This window comes from Eptatretus burgeri, chromosome 14 (assembly GCF_056783735.1).
Source record: "Eptatretus burgeri isolate ZD-2024b chromosome 14, Ebu_testis_v1, whole genome shotgun sequence".
NCBI classification, from domain to species: Eukaryota; Metazoa; Chordata; class Myxini; order Myxiniformes; family Myxinidae; genus Eptatretus; species Eptatretus burgeri.
Genome location: NC_140974.1, coordinates 55847702 through 55873476, shown reverse-complemented (window position 1 = coordinate 55873476; position 25775 = coordinate 55847702). Strand labels below are relative to the sequence as shown.

General features: G+C 40.8%; 2 protein-coding genes across 3 annotated transcripts in view; both read right to left on the bottom strand.

Annotated features, from left to right (window-relative positions):
* Positions 1-25775, bottom strand: part of LOC147013248 (adhesion G protein-coupled receptor F3-like) — a 156025-nt gene that overhangs the window by 101836 nt on the left and 28414 nt on the right. For both annotated transcript variants that reach the window (XM_085854927.1, XM_085854928.1), the window contains 4 exons: positions 15639-15797; positions 15243-15458; positions 6407-6949; positions 1590-1693 (listed from right to left, as the gene is read on the bottom strand). In XM_085854927.1, the coding sequence (XP_085711053.1) occupies positions 1590-1693; positions 6407-6949; positions 15243-15458; positions 15639-15797 (1022 nt within the window). The remainder of the gene's footprint in view (positions 1-1589; positions 1694-6406; positions 6950-15242; positions 15459-15638; positions 15798-25775) is intronic.
* Positions 17818-25542, bottom strand: LOC147013249 (uncharacterized). Its single transcript, XM_085854925.1, has one exon. It carries the CDS (start codon positions 20221-20223, stop codon positions 19126-19128), a length of 1098 nt encoding a protein of 365 aa, XP_085711051.1. The 5' UTR covers positions 20224-25542; the 3' UTR covers positions 17818-19125.

Here is a 25775-nt window from a genome sequence, read left to right as displayed (position 1 = left end):
TTGGAGGTTTCACTAGGTGCTCGAAAGGGAAACAAAGAAAATCTGGTGAAAAACGGATGTTTAAAAAAAAGTTATAACGTTTGCGTGGACCACGAACCGATGTACAATGTGACGCATGCACAGACGAGCAGGCAAGATGGCGGATTATCTGCAATGTTTATTTCACGGGCGATTGAACTTTGCGATGTCTCCAGGGTTGGTCTGCATTAAGCTGCAACACTTTTGTGGATAAACTCATTATTTAAACGAATTCATTTTTTGCATTAACTGCTGCGTGTGCATTGAAGACCAGCTTTAAAGTTAAAGGGATCCTACATGATATGAATCAACACCCTGGCCAAACGTTCCTTATCAACAATTTAATTGGCGTGCTTGCATGAGTGCTTAAGCCACTTTCTGAATGCCTTACATTCGATGCCGGTACTGCGCCACTTCCTTCTGAGTGAATTGTTCACTCACTGAGGACGCTTTTGCAAACCACGTCATTTCAGAGCGAGTTGTTCGTGTTCCGTCACCCTGAGCATGTGGTGCTTGCTCTGTCACCCTGAGCAAGGGGTTCATGCTCCGTCACCCTGAGCATGTGGTTTGTGCTCTGTCACCCTGAGCATGTGGTGCTTGCTCCGTCACCCTGAGCGAGGGGTTCATGCTCCATCACCCTGAGCGAGGGGTTCATGCTCTGTCACCTCGGGAGGCGTCAGGGTGGTGTTTGTCTCCAGATTCATCGGGGCAGTGTTTGTCTCCAGACGCGTCGGGCAGTGTTTTCATCCGGACATGTCAGGGCGGTGTTTGTCTCCAGATCCGTCAGGGAGGTGTTTGTCTCTGGACGCATCAGGGGAGTGTTTGTCTCCAGATGCGTCAGGGAGGTATATGTCTCCGGATGCGTTAGGGGGGTGTTTATCTCCGGACGCATCGGGGCAGTGTTTGTCTCTAGATGCATCAGGGCGGTGTTTGTCTCTGGACTCATTGGGGTGGTGTTTTTCTCCAGATGCATTGGGGCAGTATTTGTCTCCAGGCTGTATTCATCATATAACCAGTAGAAAATGGATTTCAGACATTATTTTGTTTCCATCTTCTCTGTTATTCCATGCAGAATAATTTTGATGAGACAGTGTGAATTGTAATTAATGCTCCACCACACATCTGTCTTCCCTTCCCCCACCCCTTCTTTCCCCCACAACCCTCCTCGCTCCCCTCCCCTCCTTCCTCTCTCTCCCCCACCCCTCTCTCTCTTCTCTCCAATTTTTCTTCCCCCCCCCCCATCCCCTTTAGTATCTCCATCAGCAAAGTGACGGGTGGTATTTGCTCGTTATTTAATTAACATCAGAAACCCATCTTGGAGGGACGTGTGGTGTGTAGCTGGTTTGTGCACATGCCCTCCTCTTCCCTTACACTTGTTCCTCATACATGGCTTTCTTATTCTTATTGGCAAATGTTGATATGAAACAGTTAATTATCTATTAAGCATACCACTCAATAATCATACATTTTGATATCAAACAATTAATTATCCATTCAGCAAATCACTAAACAATTATAAATGCTGATCAAGAATAATTTCATTTTCAGCTTCGGCTGGTTGCATAACTCACAATTTTCTCCAACCGAGTGGACAGGTCTTTGTATTGTGGTGACGAGTGATTTTTGTACTGACGAGTGAAGTTCAAGTCGAGATCAAGATGTATACGAGCAGCCACTGCACAAATATAAGGAAAAAGACAAGGTGTAAACAAAAACATTTTTGTTGATTTATGTGTTTTTGAAACACATTGAAAATCGTTTCATACATTGCCATCTGCTCTCCCTCCCTCTCCCTCCTTCTCCCTCTCATCTCCCCCTTCCACCTCCTCTCCTTCTCCGTCCCCCTCTCCCTCTCCCTCCCTCTCCCTCTCTCTCCCTCACCCTCTCCTCCTTCATATGCAGCACAAGGCTGCAGGAAGCATCATTGGCAGAGGGTGCTGCTGTGCTCCTATTACCAGTCCATTGGTACTCATTTTACCAACCTCAGAAGGATGACATGCTGAGTCAACCCCACCTGCTGTTAATTCAACAGTTTCAGGGGCTCAAATTCAGGACCCCAAGATCCCTAGCCAGCCACCCTAAACGCTAAGCCAACACTAGGCTTCATCTCCGTCTCCGTCTCCATTGTGCACAGGCATCTCATAAAAACCAAACCAGGGATATAATAATATTTCTGTTTTCTTCTTTGATCGAAAAAAAATTATTTGGGTTTGTCAGTGAAGTATCACATTTAATTTTTAATTTAGGAAAATTAATTTATTTACTGTACATTGTTCTAAGATTTGTGGAGGGGTACACATAAATCGAATGCAGGTCAAAGACAATCGTAGACATCATGGACATTCATTCTCGAGCCTGAATGTTGAGGACATTTGTCTCTTCTCTCTCTTCTCTCCCTCATATTTTCTGGCTCAATTATTCTCACCTTGTGGGAACGCCTGGCCGAAACGGTTTCTGGCCCAAGTCTTTCTTCTGGTCTCAGGGATTTGAAGCTACATTTCCAGCATCATGAGCTATGGCTTCAGAGGTGAGATCACTATACAGGCAAAAAACCCACTTGAACTCTTATAAGTTATTTAAGGAACATCAGACTTGGCAACCTGAAATACAGCGAATGTAAGTGAAGGTACAAATCACCTAAAATATCTGGACTGTCCAGAACCGATCAGAAATAAAGTTTGTACACAACTTCGACACTATAAATGATGCCTAACCTTCACCCCTTCCATCCTTTGCTTCGCTTCTTCAAAAATTCATTTCTCATGATACATCCGTTTATTAGTTAGCACTCAGTCCTTCAGATCATGTGATTTAGGACAACTTGCGACCGCATTTGCTTTTCTGAAGTGAAGTTGCAATAACAGTATTGAGCAACTATCACAACACTTTATTTCTCCCCCTCTTTGTCACGCCATCCTTCTGGCACTCTTATCTTCCACCATCGTTATTCCGGCTGCTTTATACTCAGCGGTTTGGCTTTCAAAAGTTTTGAAGAATATTACGGTATACGTGAATAGAAACCAAGACATTTATTTGGTCCTTTGGAAATAATAAAATGCAGTTTGAGGTTTTTGTGTTTTTTTTTTGAATGGTTTTTGAATAAAATTAGGTTTTTGAAATTAGTTCGCAAGGACACTTGTGTTTTCTTATGTGCTCGGCCTCATAATTTATCAATGGTACTCACAGCCTGAGATCATAAAATATCAACGAAAGGTTAAAGCAGTAATCATTACAGGCAAAATCTCGATCTCAACTTCGACTGAACCGATTGCTTTCATTATATAAATAAAATAGTAGTTCAGCATGCCCATTATGTTGGCAGGTCCTTGTGGGCCGAGGTAATACTGGGGTGTATATCCAAACAGTTTTCGCTGTTTTAGTTTTACATTACTCTTCTCTCTTTATTTAGAAAAATGTATTATCACTAATTGGGACCTTAAAGTGCAATAGTAATATAATGTAAGGCATAACAAGGTCAACATCAATTATGTTTAATTTTTTTTTTTAACTTTCATCACAAAGGAAAAGAGAGTGTTGGTTATTGGATTTTTCAATCAAAAGCTGAAACCAAAGATGTTCTTCCCTCTCGTGTTTTCTGTGCCTTTCCGTGGCGTGATGGTTGTAAATTCATCGATGTTGAACTCGCTTCTGACAGACCCCACCACAACTAGCGAGGCCGCTAGTTAGGCCACAATCATATTTAGTTAATAAAGATTCTTAAATGAGCCTTTATGGATGAATGATGTATCTCATTGCCTGTCCGATTTTTTTTTTAATCGCCATCAAATTGTATGTGCATTGCACATGGATTTTTATAACTTATATCTTGGGGCATCATATGTGATTTCTCCTGAGCATGGCTTCAAGTGTGACATGTGATACTGCCGCTGACACCCTCAAGGCCCAATTGTGACCTTTATTTGATGCATAACCCCATTCGTAATGGCTGCTAGTATTGCTTAATACTCACCTGAGGGCCATTTAGAGAAAATTGGATGTATACAGGTATACCTACACGTGGGCAGTGTATAAGCTAAGAGTCACTGGTCCACACACTTATCATCAGTAAAAATGACAACCACAAATTAATTGGCCAATTCCGTCACTTGATAATGATATAACAATAATGGTAAAACCATAATGATGATAATAATAATAATATAAATGTATTAACAATAACAGTAACAATATAAACATATTAACTGCACACTAAATAAAATAACAATATGAACAATAATAATAAGGATAATAACATGGCTGAGTCAAAGGCATCATTGGCGAAGTAGGTGTTAAAATGTTTACTTAACGTGAAGAGAACTTTGAATATAAATGGATCTCAACTATGTAGAACAATGCGCACATGCACAGGTAAATGAAGTACACAGCAAGTGCACTCAGCATACGGAGAAAGGCATTTGAAAGCAACATCAATGAGCCACTTGGTGAGCTATGACAGAGTTATGCAGTCAAAAGGAGGTGAAAGGGGAAAGGAAGAGAGAAAATATATTTGCACAACTATCAATATTTACCTGATAGTGATGTAATGAATATACTGTCAACTTCAGTTAAGATGGACCATTCATTAACATAAAAACGGTCACTTGTAGGTGGTTTCCTCTTTAAAGATGTAAAATACATCAAAATGTCCCTTATAATTGAAGTTGGTTGTAGTTTTGTTTATTATTAACGCTCCACCCAATGTCACTCAGCAGTGGTATTTACTTTTCCAAGCATCATTTAACACATTGAAATTAAATATACTCCACATGGTTATGTATTAAATTGAATGATATTTATATTTGTATAAGTTGCTCATTGATAATGCAGCCATGTACAGGATATGTATTACTGTATTTAGTTTCATTCTAAAATTAACTTCACTTATGTCGAGTTGTACTGTACATACAAGTAAGCACATATAGGTTATGTCTGTCGACATTGAAAACACAAAGATACAAGTTCAAGAAATGCCACAGGCAAAAATATTCTCTAAATGCCTCATAAATCATGCAAAATGAATGAAACGAGAAAACGAAACCTGCACAGGTAAACAAACAAGATTAAATTAATTAAGCGAGTTCACCTGAGTGGAAAATAAATTGTTAAACCATGAATATTAACTCATGCAGTTGGAAAGTTTTCACTCTAAGTATACAAATACAATTATTACCTCCACCACCGAAGATGGATGGAGGTTGTTTTCACCCCTGTCTGTCTGTCTATTTGTTTGTTAACAAAATATCTCAAAAAAGTTATGGACATTCATAAAAAAAAAAAAATCCATAAAAAAGTTATGGATTCAGACAAAACTTGGTGGACGAGTCGGTAAGGTGACAAGCACAAGCTGATTAAATTTTAGTTCAGGTCCGAATTCAGCCTATCAGTAGGATACAAAACGTAAACTAATCAGCTTGGTGGAGGTATGCACTCTTCCGAGTGCTCTTCCAATTACTGCAGTTAAAGGAATCCCGTGTTGCCATACAAAATCGTATATCATTGGTGAAGATCCGTCATGATATAAAAGACAAATTTCAAACATCTGCCATGGAAATGTGTGCCACATCGACTAATGTTCCTCATATCTGAGTCCCTCATAACCATAGTTGACCGTGTTACCATAAATGGCCCTCATTCTCATACACACAATGGTCACATGTGTGTGGGCATGGATAATTCACAATAACTACATAAATGAGCTCCAATCTCTCAATTGTTAATAAATGTCTCACATGCACATACTGTGTTCACATGCACATATTGCATGTAGAAACCTCTTGGAGATAGTTCATCATTGGCAACATTGAAAATGCCTTTGATTTGGTCATACACATAATAGACAATGCTCAAAATTCAATTGACAATGCTTATTAACGATCCTCGTACCATTGTCCTCGGAATGACACATCCACACAATTTACATCGCAAGCAATCATTGCATTGTAAGTTACAATTGGCATTACTACTATACTCACTTATCAGTCACAAAACGTACTTGCATCAAATATTCAAACAAAACAAACAAGCACGACGTATGTCACATGGTCATTATATTCGTCAATTTGCCACGACAGGGTCACAGCACAAGCTAATCTTCCTGATTTTGTAAAACATTTTACTCAAGTGAGGTCACTTAATGAATTTGATCTTGTTTGTTAACCTGTACAGGCTTTCTTTTCTTGTTTCATTCATTTTCCATGATTCATGGATCATTTTAGGTACAAACAGTTTTGCCAATGGCAAAAAGTTGTGTTCTGTCACCCTTCTTTGGATTTGTGAGAATAAAAATGGAGGTTTGATAAAACCTCATGAAATATCTCCAGCAATGTTATACCGTACTTGATAAAGATCATGTTTAAACATTTGTATCTTTAAACAATTTCATATTCACCTTTTGAATTGGTTGTTGTTGTTGTTGAGATAATTGTGGGTGTTGAAGAAGCTCTTGTCGTTGTTGAGATAGTTGTGGGTGTTGAAGAAGCTTTTGTTGTTGTTGAGATAGTTGTGGGTGTTGAAGAAGCTGTTGTTATTGTTGTTGTTGAGATAGTTGTGGGTGTTGAAGCTCTTGTTATTGTTGAGATAGTTGTGGGCGTTGAAGCTATTGTTGTTGTTGAGATAGTTGTGGGTGTTGAAGAAGCTTTTGTTGTTGTTGAGATAGTTGTGGGTGTTGAAGAAGCTCTTGTTGTTGTTGAGATAGTTGTGGGTGTTGAAGAAGCTCTTGTTGTTGTTGAGATAGTTGTGGGTGTTGAAGAAGCTCTTGTTGTTGTTGAGATAGTTGTGGGTGTTGAAGAAGCTCTTGTTGTTGAGATAGTTGTGGGTGTTGAAGAACCTCTTGTTGTTGAGATAGTTGTGGGTGTTGAAGAAGCTTTTGTTGTTGCTGTCATTGTTGTTATTGTTGTCATTGTTGTCATTATGGTTGAGGAAGATTGAGTATCTGAGGAATGAAACAAATATCAATGTTTGCCAGGATAGCTCAATTATTAGGTTGGTAGGAGAGCCTTGACATATGTCAAGGTTGACACATTATGTAAATATGTCACATTATGTGTATGACATAGGAGAGCCACACCATAGCTTAGTAGTGTTGACTCCTCTTTGAGCTGTCGAACTGGGGTTCAAATCTCAAACCAGCTACAAACTTTCACCGTGGTGTTTTGCACATGTCCAAAAGCATCTCACTGGTTTTGTAAGGATGAAAATAGAACCAAACTAGAATGGCATGCGGCCGAGCGCAGTCATCTGCCAGGCTGAACAGTTTACATTTTGTATTCCACTGATAGGCCGGATCTGCATCCGGACCTGAAACCAAATATAAACGGCTTGTTCTTGTAACCTTCCGAAAATCACCCACCAAGTTTTGTCATAATTGGTGAAGAAAATTTTAAAACATCCTGCTGTATCATCGTTTTTGCCCCATCTCTCAATCGTGAAGAATCATTTGTGAATTTAAAAAAAAATTATCTTATCCGGGTATTCACACCCAATTGTGTTTGGAACCAACTTCAATAAAGCGGCTTATATTGTGATTCCATTCACGCATTTAGGGTGGCGGGCTTGGGATCCGAGGGTCCCGAGTTCAAATCCCGCTCAGCTGTTGAATTAATACTAGGTGGGGTTAACTCGACCTGTCATCCTTCCGTGCCAGCTTGCTGGTATCCTATGTTTGAGTGGTGACCCTTCCAAGATTGTGCTCAATAGCCAAGGAGACTGCTTAGGCAGCACCAATGCTCTGCACAGAGTATGGTCCCGATGGATGGATGGATGGATGGATGGATGGTTCACGCATCAGTGTATATACCTAAAAGCTATTCATTTGGCTGCGGGGAAGGGGGGGGGAAACCTTTGGGGACTAAAAATGCCCAGTTGTCATTCTCTGAAGGTTTCCACAACCAACTTATGAGCATATTCATGTGGCTCGTCATGTACGCGATTCACGATATTTCAAGATTTGATAAATTTTACATACAGGTACTAATATTTACTCTAGATATGCACAGATGGCACAAAATTGTAGATAATCGTGCCCCCCTATGCATATAAAGCCCACATATTGTGATGATCAAGTTTTCCACCCTTCACCAAAAACTAAGTTTTTTTTGCCAAAATTTTGTTTCGGTTTCGGCTTCGACATCTTACAAAATTGCCCATTGCTTCCAAGAATCTAGTGTCATGGAGGAGTTTGATTCTTCAAAATTATCCCCACACATTACCCTACATACCAGAGTACAAGAATCATGGATTATTCATAACCAACATATCCTAACTTAGACAAATGCAATGTAACTCCCTATTTTTTTTCAGAATACCGAACAAATCAAGCATCATGTCTGCTGGGTTGAAAATGCTGTTTGTCATTTTATTGTCCCCAAACCAATAAACTATTTCCCATTTATCACTGATTAATCATTTGGAATATTTATCGTATATGCAATGACACTATATAACAATTTTTTTTTTCGATGATTGGCAAATGGGGACTATAAGCTGGGTGATATTTGATCAAAGGGGGTTAGTCCTCAAGACAGCACCTGTTAGTCCTCATCAGATTCTTCCTGCCCTGATAGTTGTTATTGGTTGTTCAGGCACTGTTCTCTGTATCCACAGGTGGGGTCACCTGGCAGGCCATGATTTTTGCATGTACAGCGAAATGTTCAGGTAGTTTTGCATACACCCATCAAGAGTTCCGTCCGGCCAGATGGAACAGGATCCAGTGTCATTCGTTTTGGGCGTAAGGTGCATTCAGTTTCATCAAACTCCCACCCACTTTTCTCTGGTAGGGGTTGCTCTGGCTTGGCAAATATGGCCTGAAGCCACACCATAGATTAGTAGTGGCTATGTAGTATGTGCAGAGACAAACAGTCTTGAGTGGGTGGTCGATTCTCAGGGTCACTGATTCAATGGAAAAGTTCTGCACATAGACCATTCATACATGTAGCTGTCATTGTTGGACTATACTTTTTGATGATAAACTTCTCAAAATCAGACATACCAATGTCAAGATTGCGACCGAGATCTTTCAGTAGCTTGGGATACTTCAGGTATGTCTTCCAAGCTGTTAGTTTGCCATACCCACAGAACTGAATTGTTGTGTCTGTTCCTGTTAAGCATGAGTGCCGAGGATATTGCTGACTATTTTGGGATCCACAATACTAACTGGATAGAACTGCTTCTCTTTAGATGTCCCACTGCTCATCCACACTTCCGGTGCAGTGTCATGATGTATCAGCAGTAATAGTATGTCGGTCTCGAGAACACACTACTACTCTTTGGAAATCCTGCTCATTTGCATCATAAGCATGAAGAACAATTTTTGCGCCACCCTCCTCGTGAGTGGAGTTGAGATGATCAATAATACACTCAGAAGATGATACAGCTTGGGATTCATCCCTACCTGATACTTTGACTTCCTGTTGATTTGATAGGCATTATCCTTTCAAATAGGAGTTTATCCCAGAATAAATGAATGAGGTTCACTTTGTTTTCGTCTCGCGATATGAAAGTATGCAATACAGATGGCAGATGCACTGCCGGCCCACAAACTATACATATCGGCTTTCGTCGTTTGGTAGTTTCATGCACTCTTGTCCCTGATTTGATGGACTTCCTTCAATAGTCATCAAAGAAAACGTCTAGTCTTGTTTGAGAGTCTCTCAGGTAGCTTCGGGCATGACCACAGAAAACTGTCTGCTTGGTCTCCGAAAGTTCTACCATTAGTTGGTTTTCTGATAGCTTGAACCACCACCATACCCTCCACAATCACACAAGTTGGTTGATTTGTTTCTGGCATGTCTTTCTCCACATCAATGTCACACAGCAAGTGACAAATTTGCTTTATCTGTTGGTCGTAACTCCTGATTAACTTTTGCGATAGCAAGAGGGACTGGGACTAATTCATGTTGTAGTAGTCCTTTGATGTCTATCTGGTGACCACTACTTGCATCAATGAACAGTCTGAAATAGGTCAGGGTCTGCTATGATGGTTTTGCTTTTGCCGGTGGATGTAGTGACGTTCACCATGTTCAAAATTGTGAACGTTTTTGACTTATTCTTACAAACGGTATCACGGAGATTTCTGGGTGCACCTGGGAGCAACCGATCTACTACAAGCTTGGTAAGTGTTCTGTGCCATGCTCTGAGGCTGTTAGTAAGTCATGTTGGATGTTTTCACTTGTTACATCGTTGGTGGAAATGCATACAAGTTTGTCACCTTTCCAATTGAATGGGTAAAACCGCTTAATTTTAACTTCTAGCTGATGGAAATCGTCCTCATCTTTCTTCATTCTTTCTGAGCCCCTGCTACCATGGGACCTGGAACCACTGTGTGTCATTCCAACCATCTGTTGAACGTCTTTGGACAGTCTCGCTCTATCACTGAAGGTAATCATCCACCGGTCCATGGCAGACTGGATCTTCCTTATATAGTACCGACGATACCTCCTTGGGCATCCTGGTTATCAGTAATCCATGATTCTTGTTCTCTGGCATGTAGGGCAATGTGTGGGGATACTTGTAATGCATCAAACTCCTCCATGTGACTCGATTCATGGAAAGTATGCGCAGTTTTATAAGATGTCGAACCCCCCAAAAAATTAGGTTTTGTTTGACTGAAGGGTGGAAAACTGGATTATCACGGTATGTGGGTTATATATGCACAGGGGGCACGATTATTTACAATTTGGTGCCATCTGTGCATACTTAGAGTGAATATTAGTATCGGCCATGGGCCAGATAAGGTCACCGTGCATTTTTCTGAGGTCTCGACATGTTCTAAGTATGGAAAATGTAGGGATGCACAAAGTATTTGTGCCCTTTTAAGGGGGATACCATCAAAATGAGAATCGCGGTTGTGCGTCGAACGTGAAATCCGAACCAGAGTAAACATGATTTTTAGGAATCTCAACATGAATGAATACTCACATCTTGTACCTCAAATTAAATCTTATTTTCTCTTGTTTCATTCTGTATGTTTTGTAGGTTGATATCATGTCCATTGATTCGGTTTGTGGACTTGGAGTGGCTACAACCTTATTTCCCTTATAAACCTAAGGCGGTTTATCCAAATCTTCAGTATTCCTTATTTTTGCAGAGAAAACAAACAGCTATTCAATGGTAATGAGATGTTGCCTCATACTTTCCATTTGACAACGAAATGAAACAGATCTCATGCTAATGTATAATGTGATCACAGCTCGAACAGCGTACTTTGCTTCGATATTCTCTTGTCTTCCATTTTCAGATCCACATTCATATACAGCACAAGATATCTGAAGCAAGAAGTTCAACACAGACTGCTGGAGAACCAGCGTTGTAAGGATGATGGAAGTGTCAGACAAGATACCCAACAGAAACCGTCATGTATCGTTCATATCCCAGGACTACATTATGGACCACTTCAACTACTATCTGTTTGTAAGGATGACAGCAAACGTGCTAGGTTGAAGGAGGTATGCGAGCAAAGACTCCCTCAATTTCTGGATTCGATCTACCGGATCACAGAAACAATGCAAACTTATCCCTGATGTCATCATATAGCATCATGGATATTACAGAGAATGTTATCAGAGGTTTGGACAACTGGACATGGACAACTGAAGGAATGTGTCACTTTGAATGTGATGGTTGGAAATCTGTCTTGGAGATGGCTGAGCAGAGTGGAGATGAGAAACTGCTAGTACGGATCAGAGGCCAACATTTATTTGCATGTGAAGCGAAATATCACAGGTCTTGCAGGGTGAAGTACAAGCAGAAGCCCACAAAATGGTGGAGCAAGAATGATGAGGAACGATAGAGACAAGCTGAGAGAGTTGAAGCCCATCATGTTGCATTTGCTGATGTGTGTAAAGTAATCAACACAGACATTCTCGAAAACAAGAAGATGATAAAACTGATGGATCTATGCAAGATGCAGTAGATATCAGCAGATTATAATAGGTCACACACTTTCCAAACCCCAACTATCAGAGTGAGAACCTCAACATTTAGCTTGAGAAACATGAGGAAAATAAGGACAAGCTGCCTTTCTGAAAGTCTGATTGCACAGGAAAATTTCAAACATATATTGTGTATAACTCTGATATCGATTTTAGCCAGGCACTTGCACTGTAAGCCAGACACCAACTCGGTTCCACAGACATGATCCAAGAAGGTAGAAGCTATCTCCACCAAGTGATTCTTGAACGCTTTGCAAAGTTAGACGAACTGAAATGGCCACCCTCTGCTCAGGTCCTCCTTGGGAATATGGATGATGTATTCCCATCATAACTGAAGATTCTTGAGTTTTGTCATAGCTGGAAAGGCCTAACCCTAATCCTAACCCGAACCTACAGACACAAACTCAGCTTAATATATTAGATGCGTGAATCAAATTGATGAAATGGGTTCCACACGACAACCTTTCCAGCAAGTTTCAACCGAATCTGTGCATAACTTTTTGAGATATCCTGCTCACAGACAGACAAATTTTCAGTCACTTGTTGATTGGGTAGTTGTTGCTCCTGAATTTGTTTACCCCAGCCCTCCTGCTCATCCTCCAGAAGTTCAGACTGGTTCATATCAGGTCAGGTCAGGTATGAGAGCATGCGCCAGAGCAGCGCATCGCTGCATCCACTTTCCACCGGTACTCCAGAGGCCTCCGTCTGACCATCCCCCAGGCAGATACCTGGCCCATCCCCATCTCCTTGAGATGCTGATCAACCTGCTGCAACCACAAGGCACGTGGTTGGCCCATTGGCCTCCTCCACTTACATGGCTCCCTCACTGAGAGAATCTGGTGAGCAGGATCAGCGTCAGGAAAACGAGCCACATATCCATACAGCTGCAGCTGATGCTCACGGACTATGCAGGTAACAAATCTCATTTGAGTCTCTCTCAGCAACCGCTCATTGAACACAAAGTCCAACCAGCAATAGCTAAGGATTCTCTGAAGAGACCTGGTACCAAAGGAATTAAGTCTCTATCTCAGATCCCTGGTCAGAGTCCAAGTCTCATCCATAGAGCAAGACTCGAAGCACCAAAGACCTGAAGACTCGGACTTTCGTCCTCCCGCACAGGTATCGGCAGCACCACACCCCATGATACAGTGATTCCATGACTCCCCAGGCCCAACTCAGACGTCTGTTGACCTCTGGCTCACAGCCAGCAGAGACATGAATATCACTGCCAAGGCAAGTGAATCTCTCTGCGACTTCAACATCCTCACCACAAACCTGTACAGACAGAATAGCAGCATCCAAGATGTCATTGAAAGTCTGAATCTTAGTTTTGACCCCAAAAAACTCATAATCCCAGCAGCTCTGACTCCTCATTCAGCACCTCGAGGACCCCCAAAAGGACATCCAGCATCTCCACAATGATCACTGCATTATCTGCGAAATCAAGGTCAGAGATCTTGACATTTCCAAACGATGCGCCGCAGCTTGATCTCTCCTGTTCATTAATTCCCTTGCTTATTGTGGCCAAAAGTTGCCCCACTGCAATACTGTCAGTTTACACCCTCCATCACTTTGCTCTTCGATCAGACTATTTTGTGGAAAAAAACAAATATTGATCCCTTGGATCCAATACCACCAAGTTGGATCCATCTTTAACCTCTGCCATCGAAGATGGATGGAGGTTACTGTTTTCACCCCTGTCTGTTTGTTTGTTTGTGAATAGTATTACTATACGGAAAAACTCCTGGATGGATTTCGACGAAACTTGGTGGGGGGATTAGGTATGGTCCAAGGATCATGCCATTAGATTTTGGACTTGGTCCAAAAAAAAAAAAACTTAGAAAATTTTGCAACTTTTTTTCAAAAAAATTTCGATTATATTTGAAAAATATTAGAATTTTTTTTTTGCATTTCTACATGTTTTAAGTGATTTCCAACCCCCCCCCAAAAAAAATTTGTTAGAGAAAAAAAAACAGAAATTTTGCAACTTTTTTTTTTTCAAAAAAAATTCGATTATTTTTTTTTTTTGGCATTTCTACATGCGCGTCGATCTAGTTTAGTTTATTCAATCGTGGTTCAGTAGAGTCTGATCCGTTTTGACCTACAATGAATAGGATATCAGGTTCACTTAAGTGACCCAGCAGTATTGGCAGCAGAGGTTTTGCACTCGACCGAGTGCTCCCCCTCTAGTTTATTGACTGTCATTGCTGACAATCTCAGTTTGAACATTAAACTTAAAAGACGAAAGGAATGTTAGTTTTAAGGTTGAACACGATCGATGTTCAATGTTTGGATTCTCTTTATTAAAACCTAGTTTTGAATCCCTTGTGGGTTGTGTGTGTGTGTGTGTGTGTGTGTGTGTGTGTGTGTGTGTGTGTGTGTGTGTGTGTGTGTGTGTGTGTGTGTGTGTGTGTGTGTGTGTGTGTGTGTGTGTGTGTGTGTGTGCGTGTGTGTGTTATTTTTTTGTGACTGTGTGTCCATTTTCCGCTGGTACTCCAGGGGCCTCCATTTGGCCATCCCCCATGCAGATGCCTTGGCCCATCCCCATCTCTTAGGGATAGGACATTCCAGGCACCCACCCAAGGGGACCGCCTCAGGTTAACCCGAGGAGACCGCTGTCTGGTGTACAACACCTCAGCACCACCCTGACCTGACACCCAGCACTTAGTGTATTTTGTGGAGTGAAGTGTTTTGTGGTGGCCGGAGTGCAAATCCTGCCATCAACCTCCTAGGGAAGGTAACCAACTGCAGGAGGATGTCCGCAGACACAGTTGGCACCAGATGTGGATGGCCGTTGGCTCACAAGGAGCTCCTCCACCCTTTGACAGGTTTTGTATTTAACCCTGCTGGGTGTCCATGTCCATACCACCTCCACAACAGGGAAACCTGGTGGGGAGCCAGTTTAGTTGCCAAAACTCGACCATGAACAGGTTACTATAAGTTTTACATGATACCCGTAGCAAGTCACAGATCTGATCTGGCCTGACCTGGTAAATAACTATTGGGGTTGTTATAACTATCAGAAATGGTTAATATGATTTAGCTGGGTTGCATGCCTCCCATCACATAAAAATATGGATCATGTTTTACTTGAAATGATATGATCACAACTGACCACCCAAATGTTCTTTCTCATCTCTACATGGCTTGCTAAAAGTGTAATTGTTTCTAATTACCTGAACTACGAAATGAAACAACTGCAAATTCTTCACTATTTTACTCAAAATTTGTTTGTCTGTTCTTCTTTTACTGAGCATGTTCACCGAGCCAAACTGATTTGAACTTATAACTTCATACCTGTCATTGTTGAGAGGTATGTTGTCAATGTCGGAGCCATTGTTGTATGGACCGTTCGCTCACAGTTGAGCATAGTAACGTTTGGGTTCTGAATTGAAGCACACGTACAGGGACTGTTCAGAGGTGAATCACAGCCGTGCAGTGAGCACACGTTTGGAGGAAATGTGTACATCGAACCGCACGAACAGTTCAACTCTTGAGGGTAAATCGTGCATTCTGTGTGAATCAGGCAGATACATGAGTTTGAGGACCATCAGGGGAAAACAACCAAAGTCATAATCTTTAAAAAAAAACCAAAATCCTTCCTCAAGAAATATGACCTCTAAACAACGGTCATAATCAGATGAATATGTAGTGCAGTCATTCTGTGGGTAAAATCTTTAAAATGCATCTCACCTGTCATTAGTTCTGCTGACTTGAAGGTTAAGGTATCGTTTCCAGTTGTGAATGGAAACATACTTCGCAGTATGGATTCTATCATGGCAAAGGTGGTGGAATTGCCTTTTAAAAAGGTCATATCCATCTGCAAGGTCAACAAGTGGCTGGAGTTGACATCTGGTGAATAATAAATATGATAGTGTATTTTAGTTTTTGACAAATATGAGTGTGTATACATACAGTATATATATATATATATATATATATATATATATATATATATATATATATATATATATATATATATATATATATATATATATATATTTATATACATCTTTATTCAAAGAAGAATTCACATCCTACCAAAAATATGAACGAGATATACTCTGCTAATTTAAGAATCTAGTGGCCCATTGGTCTGATGGTCCAAATTTTCATTGGTCTTCACAGCTTTGTTGCATACCCACCTGCTCTACTGCTTTGATGTTAGCTTACCTTTCACCAAGCCCAGATGTGCTTGGGGCTATCGCGGGATTATATGTTCGTTATTATTTTTTTCCACGTGATACTACTCTTCTTATTATTGTTATAAATATTATTAGTATTAATTATTATATGCTTTGTTGCAATCTTAACAATGGTTTGTTATTTATTTTGTAATTAGAATGCCATGTCATGATAGAAGGACGTATTAAGCTGCTTCATATACCTTAACATGGCGTGCATTTAAAACATGGGAATTCCAATGGATTTTTTTTCGTTGATAATTAGCCAAATCAACTCAGGAGGTGATGTTGATCATTTTGGTGCATCACACTCCACATCAGAATGCTCTAGTGGAACTCCACAAAAACAAGCTTCACACACACACACACACACACACACACACACACACACACACACACACACACACACACACACACACACACACACACACACACACACACACACACACACACACACACACACACACACACACACCTCATTCATTTATAGGAGAGTTTTAAAGGGTCTTTTAGGTTCTCTGGGTATTTTGGGGCATCTGGGTCTTTTGGGTCCTCAAGGTATTTTGGGTCTTCTGGTTCCTCAGGGACTTTTGGGGCCTCTGGGTCTTGTGGGGCTTCTGCATCTTTTGAGTCTTCAGGAACTTTTGGGTCATCTGGGTCTTTTGGATCCTCAGGGTCTTATCCGTCTTTTGAGTCATCAGGGCCTTTTAGATCATCTGGGTCCTCAGGATCTTATGGGTCTTCAGAGTCTTAAGGGTATTGGGGGTCTTAAAGGGTCTTCAAAGGTTGAAGGGGTCTCAGCAGTCTAAAGGCTTAAAAGGTACATCATAATATAATGGGCATAAGCCTGGAACTTCTAACACACATTTCTCCGAACATATTCTGTTAATACTTCCGAAATTTTCACATTATGTGTTCCATGTATTTATGCAGGTGATAGCGGATTCAAAAAAATCGAATATGGATATAATTTTCAGAGGGAATCGATGACGTCACAATCAGCAGCGTTCAGCGGCAAACCGACGGCCGGGTCACAGACGACGTGCTTTACTTAACTAAGTCCATGAGTTCAGGACGTTTGTTCAACTCAGCATTTATGACTTTTATCCTGCCATGTTGTTAATCTGTTGATGGAGGTAACATAGAAACGATGAATATGTCAAATCGTTCGTGTTACTCATCCGGCACTATGTGTCAAGGCCAACAATCTAAAGCGACCGGTCTCAAACGCCACCATGGGCACCCAGACACGCCACCAATATGAACTCAGCTGTTGAATGTGGCGCAAAACATCCAAAGAAACTACCGTAACCGAGTATTGTGATCAGTCCTGTCCCCCATACCCGTCGTAGACGGGTATCTGCTAGTTCCAATAATGCGTAATTCATGAATAGACGTACATAATCAATAGACACAAAAAGTATGCATCTCTCTCTCACACACACACACACACACCAAATTATCAGAGTAGTTCAAGCTACTTTTTTGGTTGGATGTGCCTTGTTTTTACTAATGTACAATCCCAACTTTATTCTATATATATATATATATATATATATATATATATATATATATATATATATATATATATATATATATATATATATATATATATATATATATATATATATATATATATATATATATATATATATATATATATATATATATAGTCTGCAAAAGTATCCTGGTGTTGGCACAGTGGTGAGGGCAGCGGCTTGGGATCCAAAAGGTCCCCAGTTCAAGCCCCGTTGCGGCACTGAATTAATACACCAGGGGGTTGACTCAGCCTGTCATCCTTCCGAGGTCGGCGAAATGAGTACCAGTGTACTGGGCTGGTGTATACCCCGGTTAAAATAGATGTACCATATCCCTGTGTCGTAAGAGGCGACCAGGGTTGCGTCAGGAAGGGCATCCGGCGTAAAACATGTGCCAAATCACAATGCGGATCATACGAATGATCCGCTGTGGCGACCCCTTCCGGGAGCAGCCGAAAGAAGAAGAAGAAGATAGTCTGCAAAAGTATTCACCCCCTCCAAAGTTTTCACATTTTGATGTCACCTGAGCTTGTTTCATGATTTTTTCAAGTCAAACTTAACATACAGAGTCTTCACAAACTACTCCAAAGCGATAAAGCAGATAAAATGTGATAAAAATGCAGATAAAATGTGAATAAGTTAGATCAGTGATCAAAACAGTTTTTTTAGAGGGGGGCTACTTTTGCGGATAAGACATTTAGGCTAGTGGCCAAATTAAAAAGGGGCCTAAAATTGTGAGAACAACCTACCCACGGTAGAACAAGTCACAACCTATTTTTTTTCTTGAAGAGGGATGTTTGGGGAGTTAGAAAATCAGGTTGTGAACCTGAGATCATTGCACAACATTTTGAAAATCACGTTTACATATGTACCACTGCAGATTGCAAAAATGGATTTAATCACCACAGATTTTGGCTCATTTTGGCTCATATATTTGTTAATACTGGTGCTACAAACACAAATTTGGTACCAAAATGTGCGGAATGATGACATATATATCTGTAAAAACCATTTGTGATGTAACAAAGGCTTTTGTGTGACCTGCAGGCAAAAATAGTGGAATTTTACTCAACAAATCGGCTTCGGGTTTACCAATAAATATCAACAAAAACATTAATTACTCCAAAAATATTGGACTTGCAGTCATACTTGTTACATCAACATAATCCAAGTTTATTTACCGTTTGAAAAATATATCTAATTATATAATTGTCACTGAAATGATATAGCTATAACTGAAATCCTATGTCGCCCCACTAATGCTGACCGATAGAAATCCCGAAGCAGATATGCAACATAAAGAATTGACTTAAGATTCTGACACAATTGTGAAAGTGACTTTTATAGACATCATGTTGATATAAGCTATTTCACATATGACGATAATGAATTCATAACATGCATTGTAACTTATGTACATCTATTACATGAAGTAATACATGTAATACATTTAAAAGTTCAGTCACGCTCTTCATCAGTGCTGTCGTCAAAGACAACAGAATCATCAACATTTGGACAATCGTCTGCACTACACGAGCAGAATTCAGTGCAGGTCAGTCCTGCAGAGATACAATGACATGTTCTTCTCTGCCTACAGTCATCGTCGGTGCAGCGTAGGTTTTGAAGAACTTTGGGGATGTAAATATCCTCCGAGGCAGTTTGATCAACAGCCACAGACGTGAGGAAATGTCTCACCTCATCATAGGACACACAGTGTCCTAATTCATGAAGCATGTCAATGAGATGCTTGCTTCCCAATTCATAATGCACCTGCAAGGCTAAACCAAGAGTTATTGTGGAGTACATTCGACGGCTCTGTGATATTATACTGTGACAAATGGCGATCGTCCTCAGGTTGTTCTTCATAACACCTTCATCACTACAGCTGGTTACATTCGTGTGTGATTTCTCACTGGTGCACCACTGAATAAAGTCGTAGAGTGTATTAGGAACAAATTCTGCACAGTGCTGAATATCTGTTTCCTCGACAGGTGCATACATATTTCCAACATGCTCGATATCAGCCATGTGCTTCCTCAGGATACCAGCTGCAGCATGCAAAGTATGCATTTCACTATCTGTGGCTGATGGTACATCAGACGGGATGTCTTCATATTCTGGTTCATCAGTCGTGCTCTGCAGAATCGTGGCTTTTCTCAGGGCATCACATAAGGTCACAGAAGAAGAGCATATGATGTCAGTGTGGCCATCAAATGTTACACAGACTATTTGGTCACCATAATATTTAGTTAATCGCTCCTTCAGCTTCCAAGTTTTATACTGTTCTGCATTCGTGGTACCCAGTGAAACCAAATATCCAACGTATTCATCTTTCAGATGAACGAGGGTTGTCACTGTCTTAGTTTTGGAGAACACACTTTGTTCCAGATAACATTTCAGTTCATCAAAAGCTTCATCATGTAATGTGCCGATTGTTTCCTCTCCTGATTTACGAATTGCAGCAGTGATGTTCCTTTCTGAAATATAGTGTGAATAGCATAACCTGTGGTACTTGGCATCATAGGTGAACAAATCTGGAAAGGCAAGCATGCGCATGTGTATTTTATCGTCTTGTCTTTTGTCAGCTGCTGCCAGAACTTTTTCTCTGGTGGACTGTCCAGTTCCTGTAGATACTGCTGTAAGCTTGTTTCTGGAAGTGTTGGATTTTCCACAAATGAAGCAGTTAGTCCTGATGTCAAACCCAGCTGTTTCATTTCTGCTGATTCTTGTGTGTTCTGTTGCCGCAGACGTGCATGGTTGCTGGTCACTCTCACTGGGGTTGGATGTGGAGATATTTGACTTGTTGGTATACTTGGCCCGACATGATTTGTGGAATGATACTTTCAAATCAAGACTCAATAAGTCTTGTTGCAAAGGCCAGATACTTTCATAAACGTCATCTTTTCTGATTTGACTTGCTTTGAAGATTGCACTCAAACCATTAAATGTTGGGTTCTCTTTACAACTTCTTCCTTTTAGGGTTGAGGAGTTTAAAGCATATGATGCAGTGGTCAGTGTCAATTTTACGACGCTTCACAACAGGTGGTTCCAGATCCATAATTGCAGATCAATTGTCAGCACAAGCATCTGAAATGAAATAATTAAAGATAAGTATATATATCAGTAGTTTTAGAAAAAGGCAATCAAGCTCAAAATTGATTTTCTGCAACTGGATTTAAAATCATTATTGTTTGGTTAATGCATATACATGTATTATAAATTAATCAATGTCGGTTACTTTAAGGGGGGGTGGGTGACATATGGTTTCGGTAATAACTCTATTAATTCAACTGATTTATCTTTATGAGTTATATTTCTAAAAAGGAGAATGATAGAGGGTTATTTTGATGTAATATGTAGTAATACAACTCAAATACTTATGAAGAAATTAATTGTTTCGTTGATATTTATTGGTAAACCCGAAGCTGATTTGTTGAGTAAAATTCCACTATTTTTGCCTGTAGGTCACAAAAAAGCCTTTGTTACATCACAAATGGTTTTTACAGATATATGTCATCATTCCTCACATTTTGGTACCAAATTTGTGTTTGTAGCACCAGTACTAACAAATATATGAGCCAAAATCTGTGGCAATTAAATCCATTTTTGCAGTCTGCAGTGGTACATATGTAAACGTGATTTTCAAAATGTTATGCAATGATCTCAAGTTCACAACCATGATTTTCTAACTCCCCAAACATCCCTCTTCAAGAAAAAATAGGTTGTGACTTGTTCTACCTTGGGTAGGGGAATGCCACCCAAAACCTCATTTGGCCACTAGCCTGATTAGTGTGAGAGCCGCCACACCGCCTGCAGGTCTCCGTCATGGCTGCTATTAGGCCCCGCCCCCACATCCTCTTCTTCGTTGTGGTTTACTGGGCTGCAAGCATAATTGTTTGTATGATGCCATTTACTCTGGTTGTGATGTTACTTTTCTGCTTCGCATCGGAACACTCATTTGAAACCATTGGGTCATTTTGATAGCATTTATGGTGGATTATGATGGGGGTGTTTTCACATTTGTGTATTATCAGCTGCACAGCAGGGGCCATGGTTTAGGCCACCAGGGACCATGCAACGAAGAACAGAGAGTTAGATTAACGGTGAAAATCAGATGATTTTTTGTTTGCTTAAGTATTCAAACCCTTTGCCTAATTAACCCTAAATCACTTCAGGAGTAAATTAAATTATTAGTTTGAAAGGTTACAAAATAAGTGAAATAGGTTTCACCTGTATGTAATCAGTGGTTTTACTTATAAATTAAGCTCACCCATTTATCTGAGGAGTTTTAAGTTGCAATTCACTTGGCCAACCAACAAGGCAAGCATGAAGACCAAGGAGATTTCCAAATATTTCAGACATAAAATGGTGGAGAAGCTCCATTCAGGAGAGGGTTATACGAAGATTTCAATCACGCATTATCCCTTTGAGTACGGTGAAATCTTTCATTAAGAAGAGGAAGATGTATCATACCACCCAGACTCCACCCAGATCAGGTCGCCCATTCAAACTCAGTAGGAAACTGGTTCAGGATGTCACTGTAAATCCAACAATGACTGAAAGATCTGCAGGGCTCTATGTCTGAAATGGGGGGGGGGGGGGTCAGTGTTCATTAATCAATAATATCCTGTTCCCTTCACAAAGTTTGCCTCCATGGACAGGTAGCAAAAAAGAAGCCATTGCTGAAAAAGACACATCTAAAAGCTCGTATGGAGTTTGTGAAAAAGCATCTTAATGACACTCCAGGCATGTGGAGAAAAATTTTCTGGTCATACGAGACAAAAATTGAACTTTTTGGTCTAAATTTAAAGCATTCCATGTGGTGCAAGCCTAACACTGTACATCACCCAGTCAACACCATCCCTAATGTCAAGCATGAAATGGGTAGCATCATATTATGGGGCTGCATTTCTTCAGCAGGGACTGACAAGCTTGTCAGGATAGATGGGACAATGGACGGTGCAAAGCACAAGAGAATCCTTGATGAAAACCCCCTTGAGTCAGTCATCTTGAGTCAGCCATGAATCTGAAACTGGGTCGGAGATTCACATTTTAGCAGGACAATGATCCGAAGCACAAAGCTAAAGCCACACGAGAGTGGCTGAATAAGGAGAAAATAAATGTTCTTGAGTTTTTGTGAATGGACTAAAAGTAAAGAGCAAAAAGTCAAAGTCCTAATTTGAACCCAATTGAACATTTATGGCGAGATTTGAAGATTACAGTCCATTGACGATCCCCATCAAACTTGGCAGAACTAGAGCAATTTTCACATGAATAATGGCCAAGGATTTCACCATCTCACTGTGTAAAGCTAGTAGAGACCTACCCTAAAACACTCATAGCAGTCATTGCTGCAAATTAGGCACTTTACTTCCACCAAGTACTGATCTAATGGGCTGAATACTTTTGCAACCAGTGAATTTTGTTTTGTACAGGTATTTCTGATGTGTAACCTCATTCAACTTTAACAGTGTTTCGTTTGATCTCGATAGTTATCAGTTATGAATAAAAAGGTTCATTTGGAAAAATTATTTCTCCGTAATGCACAATTCATCTCAATGAATTATGCATTACGTAGAAATCGAGGAGAGCATGTATTCCAGTCGAGTAGCCAAAAGAGTGAAAGCTATCATACAAGATGAATTCCATCCAGCGCACGACATGGTAAACGTAATCATACCATCAAGACCAAATGTAATCGCTTGCACGACAGCTTTTACCCAAATGCAGTCAGCACCCTCACTGAATCTGTTTCGAAAGTTTTGCGACCTTTGAAGGAATGGCTATGGATATTTTAAACCATGGCACTCATTTCATTTCAACACCTAAATGTTGTTCAGGGCTCTCCATTCACAATGAATCCATCTCTATCTATCTGAATCTTACTCTTATTCAATGTAATTTTAAAGTACGCACTGTCAAAGTACTTCCCATTGTATGTGTCCTCAACTCCCCCACCCCAAACACCTCTCTCACAAACCCCAAGTCCTCAACGTCCACCTCCCAAAACCAAAGCTTCACCTACCCCCTCTCAACCCAAAGGCATCAATCCTATCCCCACTCCATGCCTTCAAATAACCTCACGACCCGTCACAGCCGCCCGTCTTCTATATACATCACCAACTAATAATACATCCATCTTGATGATACATACATCTTGTGTTATAGAACTTGTACATACATCACCAACTTAGGATATGGATACCTGAGGGCATCTTTACCTTCACAAAGCAGTGAGCACCAACATGGTGGCAGTAAGATTGACATCCGTCTTCAAATCACATCACCACCCAAAGTCTTCAACAACACATAACACCCTCCTCTACCTTTATTCCCATTTTTCAAAGCAAAAAGGTAAATTGTGACATCGTCATTACATATGTAGTCATTACCTCGTTGAAGTAGTGGAATATTTAGCTCTTCGTGCCATTAACTCGATTCACAGAAAGCGTGATCTAAATAGGAAGTGGATATGCGACAGGTCAATGTTTATTACGGTCGGTCGTCTGTCTTTCTGTGTATTTTTTTTCGTATGACTAGGACTAGCCTAATTTGAATGTGCTCTATACAGGGGGTGGAGGATGGTTATAATTAATTTGGGATGATGGTTGAGGAAATTGTGCATATAACCTCTATGTAAACCTCTACTGGTGGGCACCGGGAGACTTGGCAAGAGAGGAAGAGAGGGGTGGAGCGACGAATGCCTCCCGAGAGGCAGAGATATGGATTGCCTTGGAGGAGCAGAGGGAGGAGCCTGATCGGGCGGTTGGGGTAAAAGAGAGCGGTTTGTCAGAGGAAAATGGAGACCACGACGGGGAGTTCGTAAAGTCTGAGGAGAAAAAGACTGCTGAGGAGAGGAGAAGGCGTTTGAGAAAAAGGTTCTGAGGAGAACAAAATGTGAGGACATTGGATTGTGAGGAGAGGACGTCGTCCCGCCTGCCTGCCTGTGCCTGTTTTCGTCACCCTGTGTCCATTCGTCATTCTGCCAGTCTCCTCATCGTCCTGCCCATTGTCCTCCTTGTCCCTCCTCAGTCCTCATCACCTGCTCGTGGCTGCCCTGCTCCCATCCTTCCCCCCACTACCACCGGAACTGAGTCCCCCATTTTTTGTCCCTTTCCCGTCTGTGATTAAATCTGGTGTGTGGTGCCATTGGTTTTATTCATATTGGAGATAATTATTGATTAATTTCTCCTGTACTTTCCTTCCCATCCTAACCCACCATCAGTTCCTCGCGATCACTGTTTTTTTTTTGCTTATGGATCGGGAATAAACACTTCTTCTTCTTCTTCTTCTTATTCTTCTTCTTCTTCTTTTTCTTTTTTTTTTTCTTTTTTTTTCTTTTTCTTCTTCTCCCGTTCGGGGTCACCACAGCGGATCATCCATATGATCTGCATAGTGATTTGGCACATGTTTTACGCCGGATGCCCTTCCTGACGCAACCCTGGTCGCCTCTTACGACACAGGGATATGGTACACCTATTTTAACTGGGGTATACACCGGTCCATTACACTGGTACTCATTTCGCCGACCTCGGAAGGATGACAGGCTGAGTCAACCCCCTGATCGGGAATAAACATGTTGGTTTTAAAAAGAGCTAAGTTTCTCGTGTTTGTCCTCATCATCCGTGCGCGTGTTTTCCACCATAATTCAGAATGCCCCCACAGGAGATTAAGCCCTTCGGAACATCGCGGGATTTTAACCTCCTGCCGCATCGAGCTCGACGTTAGTTGATCCGTTAATGCTACATCTATAGTAAAAAAAATGTCAGTGTGTGTGTGTTGTTCATAAAACATAACATAGTCTCTCTGCTAACACCCCTACCCTCATATCTCTCTCTCTCTCTCTCTCTCTCTCTCTCTCTCTCTCTCTCTCTCTCTCTCTCTCTCTCTCTCTCTCTCTCTCTCTCTCTCTCTCTCTCTCTCTCTCTCTCTCTCTCTCTCTCTCTTTCTCTCTTTCTCTCTTTCTCTCTTTCTCTCTTTCTCTCTTTCTCTCTTTCCCTCTTTCCCTCTTTCCCTCTTTCCCTCTTTCTCTCTTTCTCTCTTTCTCTCTCTCTCTCTCTCTCTCTTTCTCTCTTTCTCTCTTTCTCTCTTTCTCTCTTTCTCTCTTT